The 16,968-nt window shown below is 40.6% G+C and overlaps 2 protein-coding genes across 2 annotated transcripts; one reads left to right on the top strand and one right to left on the bottom strand.

Moving 5' to 3' along the window:
• Window positions 1–53: 53 nt before the first annotated feature.
• On the bottom strand, window positions 54–7,759 carry MPHOSPH10 (M-phase phosphoprotein 10). The gene is made up of 11 exons (XM_054272697.1): window positions 7,646–7,759; window positions 6,527–7,184; window positions 5,604–5,761; window positions 5,029–5,200; window positions 4,608–4,749; window positions 4,215–4,282; window positions 3,401–3,538; window positions 3,078–3,188; window positions 2,730–2,837; window positions 1,955–2,185; window positions 54–1,125 (listed from the first exon to the last, which is right to left on the bottom strand). The coding sequence occupies exons 1-11, from the start codon at window positions 7,738–7,740 to the stop codon at window positions 976–978; spliced, it is 2,031 nt and encodes a 676-aa protein (XP_054128672.1). The 5' UTR covers window positions 7,741–7,759; the 3' UTR covers window positions 54–975.
• Window positions 7,760–9,475: 1,716 nt separating this feature from the next.
• MCEE (methylmalonyl-CoA epimerase) lies at window positions 9,476–15,666 on the top strand. The gene is made up of 3 exons (XM_054272684.1): window positions 9,476–9,551; window positions 13,167–13,507; window positions 14,992–15,666. Exons 1-3 carry the CDS (start codon window positions 9,521–9,523, stop codon window positions 15,142–15,144), a joined length of 525 nt encoding a protein of 174 aa, XP_054128659.1. The 5' UTR covers window positions 9,476–9,520; the 3' UTR covers window positions 15,145–15,666.
• The last annotated feature ends 1,302 nt before the right edge of the window (window positions 15,667–16,968 follow it).

Genomic DNA, 16,968 nt, shown 5'->3' with positions numbered 1-16,968 from the left:
AGGGCCACAGGAGCAGAAACTAGAGGTTTATTTTGTTGGTGGTGAGTTTTTTGTTTGCCTTTTTTTTTTTTCAGCAAAGAGCAAATAGTGAAATATTTTCACCCTGAGGCTAATTGTTCGTGTAGACTCTGACACGGTGCTGGTATGGGAGATTATTCCTCTGAGGGCTAAAAATACACATGAGAAGGGACCTCATCCCTGCGTGTCAGTGTAAGCAGGGAGGTGCTGAGGAGGGACCAGGCCCTGCTTGGTGCTGCCCAGCAACGGGCCAGGCAAAGGGCATAAACTGAGACACACAGGTTCCACCTGAGTGTGAGGAACAACTTCCTTACACTGTGCAGGTGACTGAGCTGGGTCAGGCTGCCCAGAGAGCTTGGAGTGTGTGGAGTCTCTCACTGGAGCTATTCCACAACAATCCTGAGCCCTGTGCTCTGGGGTGACCCTGCTGGAGCAGGGAGGTTGTACCAGATGACCACAGAGGTCCCTTCCAACCCAAACCATTCTTGCACTCAGTCCAAGTTAAAAACTTCCTAGCTCTGAGTTACCACAGGCTTAAAAATATTTTGTGTCCTCCCTTTTTGCCAATCACAATTTCAGAATTTCTGTAATTTAAATGCCTGGATACATCCTGAGTTCTTCAATAAATGCAGTTCCTCCTGCTATAGATCCAGAGCTATTACAACAGCATATACAAAGCTCTGGGCTATAGATTAAAGAGACTATACAGTCACAGCACATGTCAGATATTTTACACTATTACATATCTGCCCACACCAAGAATCTTTCTTTTTGGAATAAATCAAAGTTCTATGGTAGAAAATAAGAGTAAAATCTACGGAAAACTGTCTGAACATCACCTTAGAAGTTCACAAAGTACTTTAAAGATCAACACAAAATAAAACCTACTCAAATTCAGAAAAAAAATTTAATATATACAAGATGTATATATGTATGTACCTGTATAAAAAAGGTAAATTACAACTTTAGTTTATGAACAGAGATTGCTTTCTCCTTCTTCTGTTTCTTTTTTAATTTGCTGGCATCTTTGATTTGCATTCTCACTTGATCTTGTAGCTGAGAAAAGAAGGCCTGGGATGATTTCAAGGCCTTGTCTTTACCTTCATCCTGTCATTGGACAAAACATTTGTTATAACCAAGAAATGTACAAACAGTACCACTATATTACTTACTAGTTACTCAAGCATAATGGTATTTTAGTTAAAAAAAATCTGGTAACAGATTTTCAAGGGATATTGTTCACCACATTTTTAGTCTACTCCTGCTATCTAAAGAAATAAAGATTACATTCTCTTCCTATGTAGCAGTTAGCCTGACAGCCTGGCAGGCATCAAGAACAGATCCTTGCACATCATGAACTACAGCAGGTTATCTGCACTTTGTGTTCTACCTGCCTTCTGAAAAGGTAAGTACAAACATCTGGAATAATGAAGTTATGTTTCCTATTAGTTTCTAATACTTCAAAATTTCAGATTTTTTGAGTTTTATTTAAAAGGCACCATAAGTGGTGCACAAGTTTACTGTTTTATAGCATGCAAAATAATTTCAATCTGATGAGATTATAGGGAAGGCTCCACAATAAGGACAAAGTTAAACAGGAATATTGTATTACAAAACAGTTTAAATTACCCAAAGCTTATACAGAACATAGAAACCTCAATGTGCATTCAAGTAGTCCCACTTGATGAAGCAGAATGGCTTAAATGGAGGAAATAAAGAAAATATATTTGCAGAAACATCACTTTATGAACTTTGAAATAAAGAGAAAAGTAGCACCTCACACAAAATCATTTCTGCCTGATGAACATACTTTTATAGAGTAATTGTATCATACAGCTTTTTCACATTTTTCCAACCTTATACTTGTAATTCTTGTGGATAAAGTTTCCTTTCCTCTCTAGAGAAAAATTATCTGTCCTTGGGATTTTATTCTTACCTTGAGCAGAGATGCTTTGCCTTCTTTGGTAAGCCTTTTTAATTTTGCTGCAGCAGCTTTTTTGCTGAGTTTTGTGCCTTGTTCTGGTTTCATCTTTTCCAGAAGCTTCTGACGTTTCTCCCTTTCCCTTCGCTTCATACGTTTGCGGAGCTTTTTCCTTCTCAGTTCTCGTTTTTTGTCTGTGGGGGTCTTTTCTGCATCAGTTTTTACATCACCAGCTTTGTTCTTTTCCTAAATAAATCCGTAACAGTGCAAAAAACAAGACTCACTTCACAGAACTCACAGAGCATTTCCAATATTTCAGGTGAGAGCTCAGGATAAGGCAAAGGCCAAAACCTGACAAAAGCTGGGAAATGAGATTTGTACAACTGATCCAGGACATGCTAATTGCTTTGTTCTAGTGTTGTTTAGCTTTCCCCCTCTCAATACCCAAATAAATATTGGGAAAACAATGACCATCATATAACAGTTAAGATCAAAAACAAAGTATAGTATTATGGCCTACTGGTGCCAAATAAAATTTACTACTTCCCTAGTCAGAAAAAAACACCAAAACTAAAAACCCCAAAAACAAACAACTAAAAATGCAATCAAACAAACAAACAAAAATCTACCTCAGCCCTCAAAACCTCCCAAGAACCATCAATGCTAAAATTCTAGGCCAAAAAAGTCCACAAGGTGAGGAAGCACCCACCAGGATGGGAAGGGCAGAATTCCCAGTGATCTGACAGACAGTATATCCTTCTGTAATCCCCTAATGCCATTTTATATTTACCTTGATCTCCTCTGGTGCTAAGAGAGCAGCATCACTAACAGCAACTGGTGCTACTTCTTCCATACTTATAGCTGGAAGGTTGGAAACGATTTTAACTTCTGGCACCGGCTGGAAATAAAGAGACACATTCAGGACTGAGCACAGCTCCTCAGCAGCTGCCAGACAGCTGAAGATCACAAGTAGTTGGGTTTGTTTAGAGGTAATCATAGTGCATTTAATATGAAATAAGAATGAGCTCAGGAAACACCAATGTTTTCTTTGCTTTCCATTCTGGAATATATTTTAAAGTATCCAGTTTAAAAAAAAAAAGGGAGAAAGCCCCCAACTTTATAAAACTTATGCACTTACTGGTTTGGGTGTGAAGTGGAAATTACAAAGTGCATCCAGCTTCTGGAAGAGTGAATCCATCATTTCCTGAATTTCTTTGTGTTCAGGATTTTCTTCCTCTTCATTCTTCTGCTGCATTAAAAATGCAATGTAATGGTAACACCATTCATAAGGCTACTTTACTTTAGCAAGACGGGTAACAACACAATTTACAATCCAGAGCCCTTTCTCTGGTGAATATTCAGGGAAAGACTAAATTACTTCCACTTGGAAATGTATAAATGAACACACAAGAGTACAGAGTGTGAACTTCAAACCCAAAGGAAAGGCATGGTTTGTGTTACCTGGTGAAGTTTCATGTATTCTTGCTCGTAGATTTCAGCCAGACTCAGTTTACTCTTTTCATGATCCAAACTGATCCTCTTCTTGTACTCAAAAGCTTCCTCTTTGGGTTTCTCTTTTGGTACTACATCATCCCATGCCTGAGAAAGTCATAAAGTAAGGACCAAGTGCAACTACAGCCAACTACCAGCTACATCTTACTTAGAACATTTTTCAGTTATTTATCTGGCACATTAACTAGTTTATGCATGTAGTATCCCAGGACTTATCAAGTTTCACACTTTCATTAAAAAAAAAAAGTAATAAAAGTTATAGCTCTGCTTGTGTCCTTGGTTTTATGAATGAAGGCAACAACTATAACAAGTTACAACCCTTCCTCATCTTTTTAAATTCAATGAACAGTAACACTCAACAAGCTGTGAGATACAAATTTTCTGTCAGTGGCTTTGAAGCAAAATGAAGCAAACAACTGAGTTTTGGTCAGTGTCAGAATGCTCAGAGCACCAGTTATGGTAACAGCCAACAGTTACAGGCTGGCTTTATATTCCACATCAACTCCTTACAGTTTTATCTGCACAGTCTGCTTTGAAGTGCACTAAAACACTGAAATCCCTGGTGTATAACAGGGATATAAAAATAGGGCTCCTCAGAAATCTAAAAACACATTCATCAAAACAAAAGAATAAAACAACCAGTTGCAGAAATTAAGATAATTCTACACCTAACATTGGAAATGCTTCCAACTCATCCTTGGAATGTGCCCTCTGAATCAAGTCTATGAACAATGTAAAGAGGAACAGATAAGATAATATTAACCTCATCCAATATTCTCTGCTTAATGAGATCTTCAAGCTGAAAAGTCGTTTCTTCTGTGATCACAGGTGCTGAAAGGAAAAGGCAAAGAATTTTAAGATTAATGTTTCTCCAGCAAGAAATAGGTCTTGTTCTATAAGGAATAAACTGCAGAAAAAGAAAGCAAAGCTTTCATAAGAATGTGGCAATTGAAGGTGGAGTAAGTAAATATAAAAGTAAGTCCTATTATGTGAGGCTGATAAAATTTACAATTTCCTGTAGTTTGCACTGTGAAAATGCAGTGTAAAACAACCTCAAAATCATATCAAGAGGTTTAACCTGGTGTCCTCTTGAGTCCCAGGTGTTTTCAGCAAGCTCAAAGGGCAGAACACCCAGCAAAGCCCTGTCCCTCCTTACCCATTCTCACTGCATGGTCAAAGAGCACTGTTTCTTCCAGAAGGCTGTTCTCAGGGCGCTTCTGCCCAGTCACTTCTCCTTTCAGCTGCCAAGGCTTCTCCTCTAACAGTGCTTCTTCCAAGCTTTTTATTTTTTTGCTCATCTGAAAAACACAATTTGCTAGGAAGTTTAAAACACAGCTCACTTGTAATCTCACAGCAAAAAAAGTTATTATTTATTTCAGGTACATGAGGGAATATATGATTGGAGATGTATCTATGTAGTTAAACCACATATTTTCCTTAAATTTTAAATCCCCTCTTTGTATCTGCTGGACTCTGAACAAATGAAACAGCCAGTAAAAAAAATTATTTGCCACTCTTTTGAAGTATTAGCCAAATAAAATATGAACAAACCCCAAAGAAAACCAAACCAAAATTACCTTTTCCTGTCTCTTCTCAAATGAGGACTTTATTTCACTGGGACTGATGTCCTTCTCTAATTGTGCTTCAGTTACATCTTCTGTTTCACTGTCATCTGGCAAACTGAAAGTTACTTTTTTAGAAGCTTCTTTACTTCTCATGTGCTCCACCATTTCATCCATATCCTCAAACCTGTAACAAGAACATTTAATGTAAAATAAAAGTTGAGAAGCCTTTATAATTTTTCACATGAAGATATTTCAGCCCTTAGATGTTTACCCATTACAAGTAACTTACAGTTTACAACAGGTCTCAAGGATCCCCCTAAAGGTAGAGGACACTAGGGAAACTTCTGGATAATAAGAATAACTCTTATTCTTAAATAAGAACTTATTTAAACTCTTAAATGCTTTATTCAAATAAAGATCAAGGGATAATATTTTAAAAATATAAATAAGGTGAGAACACAAACCATGAACATACAACAGTTAACTGAGAATGGCAAACTATGACCAGAGTGAGTGTGATATTCTCAGTATTTTCTGGTTTACTTTAGTGTAAAATTATGAGGACATTTTACCTGCATTTTACTTACTCAGACATACTTCCTTCATTTTGCTCTTCAATGGCACTGTCTGCTTCCTCTTCCTGATCCTCTTCAGCATCATTAGCTACTAAATCATCATCACCATCATCATCATCAACTGGATCAAAGAAATCTTTGTATGTCATATCTCTGGAACTTTTAATTGGCTAAAAAAGTGAGAGGGAAAGAAAAACCCAAATAACAAACCACAGCTGTTAAGAGTGACAGAAAGCAAAGGGTATCCTGTCTTTTAGAGTCTTTAGTGCCTGGGGAACAGCACTACCTGTGCAACACTAATTCAGGGCAGTGATGCATTAACCTGTGGTAGGGTGCCATAGTAAAACTGATTTCTTTTCCTGGTGTTTACAGTTCTCCACCACTTACACATACAGAAGCCAAGGAACTGTAGATTTTGCCAAATACTGGTTGGAATGCACACTAATTCCCTGGGCATATTTCTTACTTGCTAGTGAGAATGCCTGGTAAATATTGAATAATAACATACTTATTTTTGAATCAATTACTCATCAATTCAAGTTGTATCAGAGTTAGAAGGCCACATCCTTGGAAAAAGCCCTTTGCTCTGCATCAGTCACCTCAGTGATCCCTAATTGCCACATGCCGAGTGACAAATCTTCATTTGCTGGGTCACCTATTCTGCAATTCTCAAGGTCTCTGATTTCCCGTGGGTATCATCTCTTCCTTTATTTATGTAAAAGCCCAGGGACCATGTCAGGAGAGACTGGAATAGCAGGATGCTCTGTCCTTCTGCACCAGGGAATTTTCTTAGCAGATATTAATTGTTAAAATAAAGCCTCAGAAATAATCATTAGTCACATAAACAAATGTAACTTGGCAGTTTCTACACAGAGTTAAACACTTTATGGTCATCCTAACAGATGCCAGATTTTGATTTAAAGGAAAAAACTTACTTGGACTTTAGCTTCTTCAGAGTCTTCCTCATCATCTGAGATAATGTCTTCAAAATAATTAACGTCATCATCTTCTTCTTCTTCATTGTCTTCCTTCTCTGCATGTTCTAAAAAAGCTTCCATCTCAGCTAGCTTGAAAAACTTGTCATCCACTACAGATTTCCTTCCCTTCTTTCTCAGTGTGGTTTCCTTGGCTGTTTTAGCTTGTTGCTCCAGAGCTTCAATATCAAAGTCAATATCAGAATCCTCATCACTGTCTTTCTGCATTATGCTTTCTCTGAGTTTACTTTGTTTTTCTTTAGCTTTAGTTTTATTTTTATCTTTATCTTTTGTATAAACATTCATCTGTTCAGTCTCTGCTTCCATTATGTTGTCTTCCAACTCCTTGTCACTGCTGGTCTCTGCACCAGAGCCATCCTCTTCCTGGTCTGAGAGAAGGCAAAGATCTTCATCCTCGGCATCCCTTGCAATGGATTTCTTGAAGAAATTGAGAACTGCGTTGTTCTGGAGCTCTAGTTGCTGCCAAATCTGTTCATCATCAAAATTTTCTATTGCCAGCTCTTTTAGAGGGCCCCCACGAACTATGTTACTTCCTTTATTCAAATCGTAGAGAGTCTTCGTCATTGCTCTGAAGTCGGCAGCCAGCCCATCCTGCACACTGAGAACACAAAAATAAAAGTTTAGCACTTTCCATGAAGCCAATCACAGTTGTACCTGCTGTGGTTCTCTGCGCTACAGAACAGCACCTTCAATAGTGACTGCTGCGGCTGGACTTCCCCCACACGGCGTGGAGTACTGCTACTACACAGTCATGGGGAAAAACACTAAATTCCTAATCCTTTCAGCTTTATCACACCTCGTGTATGAAATAGCAGCTGGGCAGAGAATTCCAGCTTTCTGCAGCCGCATCTTACAATATGTTGATCTGATTTAAGCACTCCAGACCTTGTGGGGAAGCGAACAGTACAGCAGCAAACACCTCAATGGTGCAAGAGCCAGACCCAGGCGGCTCAGAGGTAACTGCGCTTCCCCTGCCTCACTCCTCAGCTTTTACACCTGGCCAGGCTCCGCCAGGCCTTTCTCTACGGCTACCAATGCCCCCCCGCCGCCCCGCGCTACCTGAGGAAGCACTCGGGGCGCGCCGCGGCCGCTCCGGCCACCCTGAGGCACGTCTGGATGCCCTGCAGCCCCGGCAGCGCCGGCACCGCCGCCATCGCGCCGCGCACACGTGGGGACCGGCACCGCCTCCGCCGTGCCACAGCGCTCGGGCCCGGGCGGCTCCCGCACCGCCAGCAAGGTTCCGCACATAGTGGTTCCGCCCGCGGAGCTCGGCCCCGCCCCGCTTTCCGAGCGGCGGCATCCCCACCTCCCGAAGCAGAGAACCCCCGCCTCCTGGCCCAGCCCTCGGTTAAAAGCGCCTCCTTCTCCCAGAGCTCCCAGCAAGGTACGGCAGTCATGCCCGATGGCTGCTGCTTCCCGCTCTGGGAAGGGCGCGGTGTCGCTGTAAATTGGGGTGTGCATCAGCACTGGCAAACCTGCTCTAAATATAGTGGAGCCACAGTCGTCTTACCTCACAGTTTTGAATCTCTGACCTAGATACAAGGGCTATTTTGGAACTCCACATCTCCAGCTGATTCTGTGGGCAAAACACCTGATCTCACCAGGTGTCTACAAGTTCAGGCTAACGAGGCACGCACACCCCCCTTCACCATCTGCACAGCACTGCCCAGTGCCCTTCAACTCCCCTCTTACATCATGTGCTTTTCTTAAAGTTTATAAAATAAAGGCAAGCCCTACACCCTTAGACCCTTGTGTTTTCAGCCACCCACACAGCCCTTCTACAGCTTGATCCAAAACTGTGACTAACCTTTTAACTTCAATAGTGCTCCTGCCTCTGCTGCTTTCATGTTTCCTTCCTACCAACAAATGAAGTCTTTTCAGTGCAGATAAAAGAATGCCCTGCAATTCCACCTCTGTGTCCCCTCACTGTCACTTTGCACGCTCCAAAAAACATGGTGTGGAGCAGGGCCCAGCCAGCAGAGCTGTGACTGTGACCTGCACCTGAAATTCTCTGAACATCAGAAACACACCTGACACACAGCCTGGGCTGGAAATGGAATGTGCTATATATTGAGACTTTCAAATACCCATTTGGACCACTGATTCTGATCTGCACTTGTAAAGAATCACATAAAATGAGACTTGAAGCGGCACAAGCTGTTTATCTACTTAGGCTATATCTCAGCAACTTGCAGTGTGCAGTGCCTGACACATCAAGAGCTCAGCACCAGCAGACAGCCTGCTCCCTGTCCTCAGTCTCCTGGCACAATGGTTCATGGCATCCTGGCCTCTATCAGGAATAGTGTGGCCAGCCAGCCAGAGAAGTGATTCTTCCCCTGTGTTCTGCACTGCTAAGGCCACCCTTGAGTTCTGGGCCCCTCAGTTCAGGAAGGACATTGAGGTGCTGGAGCAAGTCCAGAGAACAGCAACAGAACTGGTGAAGTAACTGGAGCACGAGTCGGATGAGGAGCAGCTGAGGGAGCTGGGGGTCTCAGCCTGGAGAAAAGGAGGCCTGGGGTGACCTTACTGCCCTCCAGGACTCCCTACACCAGGTGTAGCCAGGTGTTACACCCTCCTGCTGCCACTTGTCCTGGCGACAGGACAGGAGGACATGGGCTCAAGCTGCACCAGGGGACAGGTTGGACATCAGAAGAAATTTCTTCTCAGAAAGGGTGATTAGATACAGCAATGAGCTGCCTAGAGAGGCGGTGGAGTTAGCGTTCCTGGAGGTGTTAAAGGAAAGTCTGGATGTGGCACGGCCCTTGCGGAGGGCACGGCCCCTTCGAGGACCAGGCCCCAGGGAGGGCGCGGCCGCCGCTGCCGCTCCAATGGCGCGCTGCGCTGCCGGGCACGGCCCCTCACGGTGACACGCCGCTGCCGACACGCCGCGCTGGCGCCCGGCACGCACCGAGGGGTGCCGGGGAGGGCGGTGAGATGGCGGCGGCGCTGCGGCGCGGAGCGGCCGGTAACGCGGGGCGGTAACGCGGGGTGGTGGCGAGCAGGGCGGAGGGAAGGGCGGCGGGAGCGCGGGCGGCGGCGGGGCGGCCGCGGGCCTCGGTGCCTGCTCCGGCCTGGCCGAGCTCCCCGTGAGAGCCTCGCAGGCCGAACGAAAGTGCCGCTTCTGTAAATCAAAACAAGTTCTCCCGCTCCAACTGACGGGCACACTAACAATAAGCTCTCGTTACGGTAAACTTACAGAGCAAACGCCAAACTTAAGCTGCAAGGAGAAGCTTGTCTTTTTTGAGGTGTGGTTTGGAGGTCAAATTCAAAATAATTTCCCGTTTATGATAATAACCTGTGCTGCTCGCTCTGGTAAGGTAGGTTAAAGTCACAATACCTAAACCACACCATTTTACTTGGTAGCCTCAGACCAGGAGAAAAGTGAGTGAGAGGCTCAATGCTGTCAGTGATTGATCAGTAGGATGCTGGGAATGAAAACACCATTGTATAGTCATACTGCACTTCGAAGGAGGGAACAAGAGCCACAGCACACTGAGACTCAGTTTCCTTGAACTGTGGAGCCCATCTGACTCCCAAAAGCCCCGTCCAGCACAGAGCAGAGCAGCACTGTGAGCCCAGTTGGCTTCCAGAGTTCACAAGATACTCACACCACCTTGAAATTACTGGAATTTAAGAATGACCACACTATGCCCTTTCTCCATTTGGTCCAGAGAATGAGCACACAGCCCCTGCGTGCCAGATTCCCTGTGGTAACAGCATCCTCTCCATGCTTTGGGAGTTCATCTCCCCTTGAAAAGAGTGACAATAAAGCAGTGCCCAGTGACAAGGTTCTAACTGCAACCCACTGTTGCAAAACCTTCCCATGGAGAACATGACTGAGTTTGGTTGGATTTGGCTCGTGTTTGATTCCTTAGTTTCCTTTAGTTGATGAACACTGCTCCACATCAGAAGCAACAAACAAGCCTATGAATAAACATTTGAAGGGTGAGGATCTCAGTTTATGGGAGGTACTGCAGACTTGATACTCCATGATCTGTTCAATTAAAGAATGTAACCCTTACTTGGTACAACTGTATATTTAAACTCTGATGTGCATACTAAAAGTAAATCAATCATCAATAGAATGATCCCCAAATAGATCAATTTAAAAATATATTTCAAATGAAGCTGAAGAGGGTTATGTACTGTAGAACTAGTTTTGTGATGTATACATAAATACAAGTGCTTCTTTCCTGGAAACATGGAAGTGATAGGATTTCAATCTGAAGTTTGCTGAAAAGCTTTCTTTTTCACTGCAAGGCATTTTTTGATTATTGGGTTAGAAGATTAGAATTTTAAGTAATCTATATAGTTACTAATCTAGATAATGCAAGAAAAACACAAATGGTTTTTGTTTAATCTCAGTCAGTTCAATTATGGATTTAAAATTAGTACTCTGTATGCAAGACTTCATAGAATAAATGCTGATATGAGTGAGCATATAAGTATCTTTGACTTTACAAGAATCCTAGGAATATACTTCACTTTTTCAGTCTTCCCAGGAAACAGCACAAGAAATCAAATATTTCTGGGGCAGAACCCATAAGAAAGAGCATTTTCTACTATTTTGCTAGTGTTTCACAAATAGCTGAGTATAAAGAGGCTGTGTCTTTGTCAATTTACTTGAAATAGAAAAAATACAAATTAAATTACAATAACTGTTTGGTTATATGCCCTGTGTGAAGTGCAGCAAGAATTACAGATTCTTGGGAATAGAATGGGAAAATCCTTACCTTTCCATTAGTAAAGACTGCTTGGAAAAAAAATCTGCATTAGTAGCATTTCTATTGAACTGCAGTCTGTTAATATTTGGAAAAAAAATAAAACAGTAAATGGCTCTGGAAAACATAATAAATTATATAGAAAGGGGTTCTTCTCTTTCAAAGGATTTTTCTTATTTAGAGAATACTGCCTTTCTCCAAGTGGAAAAATCTCTCTTGCTTCAGCAAGAATTGAATCATGCCTTAAGAAATTACAGTAAAATGGAGCTGCTTCAGTAGAAGCTTAGGTGGGCAGGAAAGACTGCCTAGCAGATATTGTGGGGGTTGTTACTGTTTGTGACACATTTGTTTACTCTGGTTAACTGTCAAACCCTGCACTGGTTAATTAGCCATGCCTTTAATCATGCCACCTTGCTCCTGCATGTTCGTACCTCGTGCACTTTAGGCATTTCACAGTACTGCTCCCTCCTGGAATTACTTGGTTCACCCTGATTCAGCTGCATTAACATGGCAAGTGTTTCCACAAAACAGTTTCTGCACAGACATTTGAAAAACAAACATTTCTTTTCCCTGTGGAAATTTCTAAGGGATTTTTTAACATGTAAAATTTGAAAAGCAGTTGCTGTCCTTTACCAGTATGACATCCTAAAGGTACCAAGCGAAAGCATTGTCCAGAACTTCTGGCTGTGATGAAGGAGATGACAGGATGGAACATGTGAAAGCCTGGCAAGAAATACTGCAGGGCAGTTACCTGCAGCACTGGACAAGTTTCTGGAAATACTTAATGTAGAACCCTGATTTAGTAGCATCAAAAGATTGTGAATAGACTTACTTTTGTGACACAGTCCTTGCTAATAGGCACATTGCATGTTGTAAATTCAAGTGTCAATACATGCAAACATTTCTTCCTCCAACGCAGCACCATGCTCAGAAAGACTTTGGTTTAAGGATTCATCAGATTTTGAAGAAAAACTAACTGGTAGAATGTGGAATTCCTGTGGAATGGTTGTTCTCAGTTCCATACTGAGAAACAAAGCTGATTTAATTAATTACAGCTCTTACTGACCTTACAGAGTACCAAGAGCCCAGCCAGGCTATCCATCCTCAGTGTGCTGCAAAGCATCCACAATCTCAGCTCATCATTGGCACCATCTCTCAGCAAAATAGCACATTTGTGACTTTAAAGCAAAGAATGCCTCGAAGACTCCCAAAGGGCTAAGATGCCTCTAGCTTGGCCTTAAGGCATTGGGAACTCTGACTTGGCCTAAAGCAAACTGGCATGGAATTAAAATGTGGTTTTAATGAATATGTCCTTTAATCTAGTTCTAATTTTGGTTCTAGAAACAACTGATGCTATCACAATTTCTCTCCACTCCATCCCCTCTAGATTCTAATACTGACAGATTAATTTTAAGGTAATTAATAGTAAATATCCTCATTTTTGTACCTTTCTTTTTTGTGATCCTTTTGTTTGTTTGCTGTAATTTTGAGACGTATAGGCATATCCATATTTCTTTCTCTGTTTCATAAGAAGCTCTGAAAATATCAAAAGTCACTTTTAAACACATCATACAGTTGGCCTTTACAATTGGTCCTGTCTTCCTCTTTTCAACAGGCATGTGTAAGGATTTACACCAAATTTGAGTCTGCTTTGGGTTTTTATTTATTATTCTCTTAATATTTCTGAATATTTACTTAGTCTGAAAATAAAGTAACTGTTTCCTTGCTCTCAGTGTACCCTGAGCATTGCACAAGGGTGTGCCAATGCCTTGGCAGCTCTGCAGGCCTTCACAGGGGAAAGAGCAGGCACTGAGACTTTCTCAAAAGCATCGTGTCAGTGCTGTTCACTTTTTTTTCAGGGCTTCTTAGCAGATTGCAGACTTGTGCTCCCACAGTACAAACTCTATCATCATCAAAGTCCTTCTCACAAAACATTCCAAGCTGTTTGTGGAAACTGGGCCGACTCAATCACGTGGCAATTGCAGTGCCTGATTTGGAGAAAGCTCAGTCCTTGTATAAAGATGTGTTAGGAGCCCAGGTGAGTGAGACTGTTGCTCTTCCTGAACATGGTGTCTACACTGTTTTTGTGGAGCTGGGAAACACCAAGCTGGAACTTCTACATCCTTTAGGAGAGAAAAGTCCCATTGCAAGCTTCCTGCAAAAAAACAAGACTGGAGGAATGCATCATATCTGCATTGAGGTATTTTAACATCATATTTCTTGTAATAAGATAGATACATTCAAGTATGCATGTTTTAATAGGTTTGAACTAACATATAAACCTGTCATATTTCTTCTCTTATACAAAGGAAAGTTTAGACAGGTGTTTTGATAGTCAACTTGCTTCAAAAAAGGTAAATATTTTAAAAGGAAATTAAATTATTCCTGAGCAACTACAATTTAATAGCTGCAGTGAAAACCATGCTGGACACAGCAGAGTAAGAGAGCAATCCAAGCCTGATGCTCTAACATGGATGCACCCAAAGGCTTTGCTCTGTTTTCTGTCACTCATCCTTGGGGAAGCAGGAATTCACTCCAGCTGAGCCCAGGCCCTGCTCCTCCTCAGGCCATCTCTGCAGGACAGGAGCAGCAGCTGCTCTGGCTTTTCTGCTCAGGGGAAGAACCTGGAGGGGACCATGGCCATGGCACATGTGGCCTTTCTAGTGTAGATAATTTGACAGTCCTTCCTTTTTGTTTTGCAGACTGGTAGCTGTGTGTAGGAAGAGCTGTAGTGAGTGTGGGATATTCACAAACAAAACTGGTGCAAATGGGTAGGATTAGGTGATGTCTGTTCCTCTGAATTAAAGCTAGGAATTTCCTTCTTCCCTACCATAACATTGGCAGAAGAGTTTATTCAACAAATTATGTCCAGGCTTCTCAGCCTTGAAAAATAGCAGTGATACTATTTAAATTCTAGGTCCTTATTGACTATTGAATTTTCTAAACTGAGTGCTAATATTATTATTTCAAAACATGAATGCATTTAAGTTTAGGAAAATTAGAATTTCATTAGATGACATGACACCAGAACTTCAGATCACAGCAAATAATGCAGGCATATTTTTGTTAATTACATATTTCTGTAGGAAACTGTACTGAAATACAGTATTAATGGCTGTTATTATAGTAAAGTTCAGTACAAATACCACATCTGATATATTTTTGATTATTCCAAGTTTTTTTCCTAAGGAAAATTAATGAACCTTAACCTACTCAGAAGGAGAATACATAAATCTAAAAGGGACTTTTATCTTCTGCCTACTGCCCTCCCTTTTTCACCATTTAATGAGTAAGTGCTCTGTCATCACTTATAAAGGGAGGTATTTTTCTTTACTTATTGAGAGCAGAAAGTAATGCAGAATTTAGATTATTTATGGATGCCTTATAAAGTAACAACAACAAAAAAATCAATGGCCTTTGTGCATGAGCAATTTCAGTTTATTAATTTCTTAAATATTGCACAGTCCATTTAAATGGTATTTTATAAAATCCTCAAACAACAAATGCAAACTCCTGCAGTATTTTTAATACTAGATGTTTTTAAATGGCTTATAACTTATTTTCAGAATTACATTAGAACTTAGAAATAATATTTCAGTAAGGAATTGTTATTGCTCCTGAATGTAAAATCTGCATAATACAGTGCAAAATGTTAATTTGTGTGAACTGTATCTTTTTTAAAAGGTTGATGACATAAAAGCGGCTATGATAGAACTGAAGAAAAAAAAGATTCGAATATTGAGTGAAGAGCCAAAAATAGGTGCACATGGCAAACCTGTGATTTTTCTTCACCCTAAAGATTGCCATGGAGTCCTTGTGGAACTTGAGCAAGCTTGAGCTGCAATATTCATAAATAAAACAATAGAGGAGTTGTGAAGTTCCTGAGCTGGTGCTGGGAATATTGATGTGGTGTTCAGTCTTTACAAGTTCATTGAAGTGCCCATGGATGAAGTGCAGCTTTTGAGTACTGAAACAGTGCTACACATTTAGGGTCTGTCTTTGCTCTTGTTGCTGATTTAATTTTCAGAATTAATGTTTGGCATTTCTTGGATTCTCTGTGATTCTAAACACAAATACACGAGCTGAGTTACAAATGTACCACAGTAATTTATCTTTTGTTGCCTGTTTGCAGCAAAATTTAACCTCTGTAGCCACAGAAACTGTACAGTTTCTAGGTCAAGCTGCATTATTTTGCTCTACATTTCAGAGCAGAGACCCACTTCCCAGTGACAACAACATAGCTTAGACATTTTCTTTAGAAATAAAGGAAAACAAATATTGTGCTTTCCTCTTTTCACCATTCACCATCTGTGCTTCACACTGATTGATTGGTTCATGCAATAAAAAACCCATATATTATTTTATGGATGTCTGCAATCAGTAAATAAGTTTTTCTTGGCATAACAATTACTGCCAAGGAAGTTAGCATGCACAAATCATGATTCAATTGTTTTATGAACTTTGTGGATATGCAGGCAATGCAACAAGAGAACCTGAAAACTACTTACCTGACATATATTTCATACTGTAATGCAGTTGTGACATTTTAGTTTTTCATTTTAGGGCTGTTTAAAGCTTTTTTTTCTCAAGCTTTCTCAGAGAAGGACATCTTGAAGAGACATGAACAAGCAGCAATAAACCTTTTCACTTACTTTACAAATAAGGTTTTCCTGTGCAGAACCAATTACAAAATCAGTGGCAAACACACACCACATAAGTCTTGCTTCTGTACAGTTGTTAGCATTAAAGACCACACCAGTATGCTGATGTCACAGGCTGCAGACTGTTTTGTTAACTTATTTATGAACAGACTTCACCTTATTGCTGTATATTACCCAAGCAGTCTTTTCCTGATGCTTTCTTTTATAGGTCTGTTTCGACATTTCAGCTGTAGAAATAGAAGACTTACTATTTCTTTCGTCTTCTCAAGCCTTAAAAAGTCATACTTTCCTAGTTAACTACAATCAGAATTTTAAATTTTCCTACATCTCTGCTTATGCAGTAAGAAGCGTGAGCTTAATATGAAGATGATTTTAGTGTACAAGTTTTACTTAATGGAATTATTTGCAACGTATGTCATGCTTGCAGCAACAAAATACAAATATAATGTTGACCTGAAATTTAAACATGTTTTTAAAGACATTGCCACTTTCTCATGAATTTTACTTCTGAAAAGATCTTTACAAAGCAATGATTTTTTTAAACAAGATAGTTTTGTACTTAAAATAAATACTCCTTCTGTCATATTTTAAGAAAAACACAGCATTCCACATGGTTCCTACATTTCATCAAATCCCTGTTTAGAGGGCAGTTTGTGATCTAAATTCTAAACTGCTTAAATTTAGAAAACCTAACACTTATGATGGAAATGTGGAAAGATTTATCCCTAAAATATGATTCAGCCGTTCTAGGAGAGATTCTATGATCAAAGCTGCTTTTGTCTTTTCTTTCTGTCAAAGACAAGGAGGTACCTTTTTTGCAGAGCCAGCATAGGAATGCCAATACTAAAAGCCTCACTGTTAAGATAATTGAACAGAAGCCTTTAAACCAAATACCCTTAGTTTGGTGCAACAGAAACAGTTCTCCCATGGCTCATTCTCCATTTCTTTGGCCTGTCAGAAGGAAATAGACTTCTGTGTATGATATCTATCAACAGAGTAA

Source organism: Melozone crissalis, unplaced genomic scaffold (assembly GCF_028551555.1).
Source record: "Melozone crissalis strain CALT ecotype California unplaced genomic scaffold, PUWL_Pcris_2 ptg000014l_1, whole genome shotgun sequence".
Lineage (NCBI taxonomy): Eukaryota > Metazoa > Chordata > Aves > Passeriformes > Passerellidae > Melozone > Melozone crissalis.
The sequence above is the reverse complement of the archived record's forward strand: the minus strand, read 5'-3'. Positions and strand labels throughout refer to the sequence as shown.

Excerpts from the sequence above, each read along its gene's own strand:
- MCEE (XM_054272684.1), top strand. The coding sequence starts at position 9,521 with ATGGCGGCGGCGCTGCGGCGCGGAGCGGCCG. Across the intron at positions 9,552-13,166 it reads GCTGCGGCGCGGAGCGGCCG|GGCTTCTTAGCAGATTGCAG; the intron begins GTAACGCGGGGC and ends CTTTTTTTTCAG. Across the intron at positions 13,508-14,991 it reads TGCATCATATCTGCATTGAG|GTTGATGACATAAAAGCGGC; the intron begins GTATTTTAACAT and ends CTTTTTTAAAAG.
- MPHOSPH10 (XM_054272697.1), bottom strand. The coding sequence starts at position 7,740 with ATGGCGGCGGTGCCGGCGCTGCCGGGGCTGCAGGGCATCCAGACGTGC. Across the intron at positions 3,539-4,214 it reads AGCAGAGAATATTGGATGAG|GCATGGGATGATGTAGTACC; the intron begins GTTAATATTATC and ends TGACTTTCTCAG. Across the intron at positions 2,838-3,077 it reads TCCACTTCACACCCAAACCA|CCGGTGCCAGAAGTTAAAAT; the intron begins GTAAGTGCATAA and ends CTTTATTTCCAG.